Source organism: Arvicanthis niloticus, chromosome X (genome assembly GCF_011762505.2).
Source record: "Arvicanthis niloticus isolate mArvNil1 chromosome X, mArvNil1.pat.X, whole genome shotgun sequence".
Taxonomy (NCBI): domain Eukaryota; kingdom Metazoa; phylum Chordata; class Mammalia; order Rodentia; family Muridae; genus Arvicanthis; species Arvicanthis niloticus.
Window position 1 is genome coordinate 60,639,703 of NC_047679.1, and position 5,306 is coordinate 60,645,008.

Sequence of the window (5,306 nt, forward strand, 5' to 3'; positions counted from 1 at the left end):
GGGTAGAGCAGTCTCTGGATGATCTTTTCTTCAGTCTCTGCTCCACTCTTTGTTCCTCTATTTTCTTTAGACAGGAGCAAATCTGGGTTAAAAGTTTTTTAGAAGGGTAGGTGACCCCATCCCTCAACAGGGATATTTTTTAATCTCCATAACCATGCTTCTCTATGTTCTTATTTAAATTTGTATACATATTTGATAGTTCCAGTTTTCATTTCTAAGCAACAGTCATTAATTTTTTCACCTCACATTAAATTTCCTCAGGGTATATAGAACAGGTAATAAAATCAGATGCTATACTTATTCTCAAGAACCCATAGTATTAATAATATAACAGAATATTACTGAAGTGGTATTTAAAATGAGAGTGATGAAGTATACAAAGCTCAATAATGTATTTGCGAATGCTTTTATATTTGTGGAATAAATATATCATTTTATATTCCATTTTGTACATGCTATCCAATCTCAATGTAAGTTATTGACAGTCAACCTCAGTGTTGTACTATGATTCTCTTATAAGTAGTATTTATATGACCAAACCCCATCATTTCTATATTTATGTGAGAAAAAAGAGAAAAGAACTCTATTTTTATTTTATGAATTATATAACTGCAGTTAATCCCTGGGAACATGTTTGCATTCAGTAACGAGCCAAAATGTCTTAGGATCATTTTTATCTTTAGTTTTTCATATTTCAGTATGATTACATCTATTAATAACTTTCTAGTATTTTCTTTGTTTATAAAGTATTTACTATATTTGGATAAGTCTGTTTGAACATTTTTTATGTGCTTTAAGTGTATATTAGCTTGAAGATGCTGACATTTTCTCTTAATATTTTTCCTTGTCCCCTAGTTGTTTTATTGACTTCACAATGTCGGATATTAGATTCAGCAATCTCACTTGGGGATCACATTGTAACACTGGATCGTGTGTTAGATGAAGTAATCCCATTCATGGAAGGGGCAATTTCCCCACACTGGAGGTAAAACCAAAAGATATTGTTCATGTTGTGAAAGACCAACTCATAAAGCAGGGGCATTATTGTTAAAGATACAAGATTGAATGGCTCTACAGCAAGTTACATACTCGCAAGCCATAATGGAATCAGCTATAAAGATTTGGACATTATTTTTGGTGTTGATCTACCAAGTGATCAAGAATTTCAGGTAGTTAAGGATGCAGTTTTTAGGGCTGTCTACTTGACTTTTACCAAAAGGTGTTAAAAAAGAAAAGATTACCCTAAAAACCATGAAAGATGCCTATGTGCAAGAAAATGGTAAAAATTTGCAGTAACAATGATCGTTGGAGCCTCATCTCCCTTTCAATAACACTGGGAAGAATGTAGAACTAAAATTTGTGAATTCACTCAGACGACAATTTGAATTTAGTGTAGATTCTTTTCAAATTTTTTTGGATTCCATGTTAGATTTTTATAGTGATCCAAATGCCAAGCTAACCAAAGAATCCTGTCCTGTTGTGGTGGCTGAAAGTATGTACGGAGACTTTCAAGAAGCAATGATACATTTGAAATACAAGCTAATATCTACCAGAAAACCTGAAGAGATCAGAGGTGGTGGCCTTTGAAATACAGCAATTTGTTGGTTCGTGACTTCAAACCAGCTTCTCAAACAGAAATTAAGACTTTGGAACGTTACATGTGTTCTAGATTTTTCATTGATTTTCCTGATGTAGCAGAACAACAAAAGAAAATTGAATCGTACCTCCGGAACCATTTCATAGGTGAAGAAAAAAGCAAGTATGACTACCTTATGACTTTGCATGGAGTTGTGAACCAAAGCACTGTCTGCCTCATGGGATATGAACGAAGGCAGACCCTTAATATGATCACCCTTTTGGCTTTGAAAGTACTTGGAGAACAGAATATTTTACCCAATACAGACAATGTAACTTGCTTTTATCAACCTGCTCCATACTTAGTTCTTGAGGGAGGGTACCCTAGTTATTATGTAGCATCTGGGCCACACTGGTTTATTTCCAGCCATGCCATGCGGTGCCGTTCCCTGTGCAAAATGGTATGATGTAAAATATACACATATCACGAGTTTTGCTTAAACACCTCTGCAAAGCAATTTTCCAAGTTGTATAAAACGTTAAGATCTATTTTTGTGTAGTTGCCAACTATTTTTCACCAATTGAAGCTTCAATACTCATAGTAGATAGGTATCATCTCCAAACTGACATTTTAACACGATCACTGAATATTGTAACTGTAAAATATTTCAAATGTAGTAGAACACTTGAAATGATTTTTCAAATCTTACTGACACACCAGTATAACTTGCCTACATATTTGGCTAATGTATGAAAGAACACTTCACATGTTTTAAAATGAAGTGTAATGAAGATATATTACAACATTTTTATTTACAATTAGTTTCTGCTTACACTGATTTTTTCTTCGCAAATAATAACCTGAATTTTTGTTCATAAATTGAAAGTATGTGACTTCAATAATTCACAATAATTCTAAATGATGTTAAAACAATTTATTATAAGCCTGTGTTTCCCAATATAATTTGTTGGCTTCAAATGCTGCTAAAATTTAAAGGACCACTTCGAAGAATATTCTACAAAACAGGAATTTAAACTTTATATTGTAATAATTTAACTAATCTGTGGATCAAAAAGTTTCTTTCAGCCGAACAACAAAGACCATGACTTATTATGCAGGGATTTTTGGCATATAATTAAGTTGAAATGGAAAAAACCAATTCTGAACATGAAACTATTCTATCATCATCTTTTAAGATAAAACTAAATGGAACAGACAAGAAAAACAGCACCACCGAAGACAGAAAATTAGAGATTTCAGGCATGACACTTAATATTTTTTGTTAGTTTGATCAATATCCTAATACATCTGGAAATGTTCATCATTAGACATTGAAAGCACTGATCACTAAATGAAGGATATTTTTCCACCACCAAAGATTTGTTTCTAGTATGTTCTTCAATGTTAGATTTCAGTTAATACCACACTTTTTTCAGTATTGCATATATTTGCCATTATTCTTAATATCTATTCAGTACATCAGATATCCACTAGCAAATCTATCAGTGTGGTTTAAATTGAATTTTCTTCATACGATGAAAAGAGCTGTTATATGGGATGATAATAGCAAGCTATTCTAAGTGAATGTCAATAAGGCCATTGGAAAACTTAAATATTTTTCTAGCACAACAAGAACCAGCAATCAAAATCTTGAAATGTGCTATCTACAGACTGTATTTAAAGTCTCTTCTCAGTATTATACTATTGAATAGAATAGTATAATTTCTATGGAATTTTCAAGAAACCAATATTTCTGACATACATCACTGGGCATTGGTGTGTTTAAATGATTACATGTACAATACAAAATCCCAAGGCACTAAAATATTTGGATTTACCCTTTCAGGTAGAATTAAAATAAAATTTATTAAATACTGAATTAAGAAATTGTATCACTGTATCTATTTGTATCTTATATTAGCTAAAACAAATGATCATTCTTTGTTTCTTAACACATAAACATTTCTTTTTAGAAAGTGAGATTACATATACATAAAACTGAAGGTACTCATCGGTAACAAAAATAATTCTAAAAGATACAGCAGGGTTATTTGAGAATAAAAGGATTGTGTTAGTGGTATGGTTGCTAAAGGTTCAGTATTTCCCATAGTTCTTCAATAATAGAATTTTGATGGTGTTTGGGAGCATCTTATCACATCTGCCATCCCACTGCTTTTTACTGGTATTTGCTCCAAACTCTTTATTTACTAAGAAGGAATTATTACATGTTATTTTAAGAAGCAGTTATTACATGTTATTTTCCTAAAGCCCCAAGTTGTAATGTAGGGAAAATGGCTCAAAAGGCACATGCTTTCTTCTTACATTTTAAGTGTTTTGATTTCTTGTGGGAAAAGTTCAACAAGTATATGTATATGTATATGTATATATTTTCTCAGGTTAGAGAATGCAAACATGTTGAACAGAAATGATACCATGGAAGAAAAAGCTTTAGCTTGTTACTTATAACTTTGTTTCTCTAAAAAACATCACCATGTTAAGCCTTCCTTTATTGCCTACTAGCAAGAAAAATATGATGTATTCAGTAGCATGTCTCCAGTACGAGTGTAACTGGCTTAAAAGCAGTACTAATCTATTATGTTCATTAGTTTACTAGGTGGGAGGTTTTTTTGTAGGTAAACAGGTACCAAACTTTTTTTTTTTACCTGAAGTCACTCATAGAAGTCATTAAGTTATTTTTAAAACCCCATTCCAGCATTTGCCATTGAATTACAAGATATACACCATATTGCCCTTGACTATTCTAACCTGTGATAAAATCCAGTAGCAAGTTTTATTCTGGAAGTTATTTTTATTTTTTACCCCAGTAATCTAATCAACGTTAAAAAAGGGGGGGTTTATTTTGAATATTTCTATCAGTTGAATTAATTTGGTTTCAGCCCCAAACACATATCTTTTTAAAACTAGAATAGTCTTATATTCTACAAATGTATATATGCTATAAAAGATATAATAGGGTATATAAAATTTTAAACCCTAAAATAGTCTTTTGATGGTCACTAATCTACAGCTTTAAAAGAAAGGCATGTTTTATTTGGGGTGATAGCATATCAACTGGAGTATACACTACTTAAAAAACAATCTTATATCACCTAGGGTATTTGAACATGACACATTTTGTTTTACTTTGTTTTCTTATGGAAAGATTGAGATGATTTGAATTAATTAAAATAAAGCTCATTTTTATAAATGTATACATTGAAAATACAACGAATGTTTTATATATGATATTTTATGCATATAGTTTATACACCTCTTTCAACAGACAAACTTCCCTGTCCTATAAAAGGAGTACCACATAGATAAACATACAAATCCCTAAGAACAAAATCATTAACCCCTGTAAATGAATAAAATGACATCATTAAGAGAAACAGTACATTATGAGTAGCGACTCCCCAAAATTATCCAAAATTTATAATTATGGGTTAATATCAATTCAATTAACTTGGTGATTTATTACATAATTCTAGAGTAATGAAGTATTCTTTCTAGAATGCTAACTAACCCACTATACTTTACAGATATGACCCATAATATACCTTTCTTATACCTTAGGCTTAATTACAGAACCCAGAAGTTTGTGATTGGATTCTTGATTAAGGGTTTTGAGAGTTCTATAGATAATGAGTAGGACAGACTCATTTCAGAAAAATGATGTTGCAGATCAGTATAAGCATTTTAATACATATGAGCATACTAATACAGTACC

The 5,306-nt window shown here is 31.4% G+C and overlaps 1 protein-coding gene across 1 annotated transcript; it reads left to right on the top strand.

Annotated features, from left to right (window-relative positions):
* The first annotated feature begins 874 nt into the window (after positions 1–874).
* Positions 875–2,148, top strand: Tent5d (terminal nucleotidyltransferase 5D). Its single transcript, XM_034486131.2, is given in 8 exon segments — positions 875–907; positions 909–945; positions 948–1,036; positions 1,038–1,187; positions 1,189–1,272; positions 1,274–1,322; positions 1,325–1,579; positions 1,582–2,148. Coding segments are annotated over 8 exon segments (1,158 nt in total). The 3' UTR covers positions 2,043–2,148.
* Positions 2,149–5,306: the final 3,158 nt, after the last annotated feature.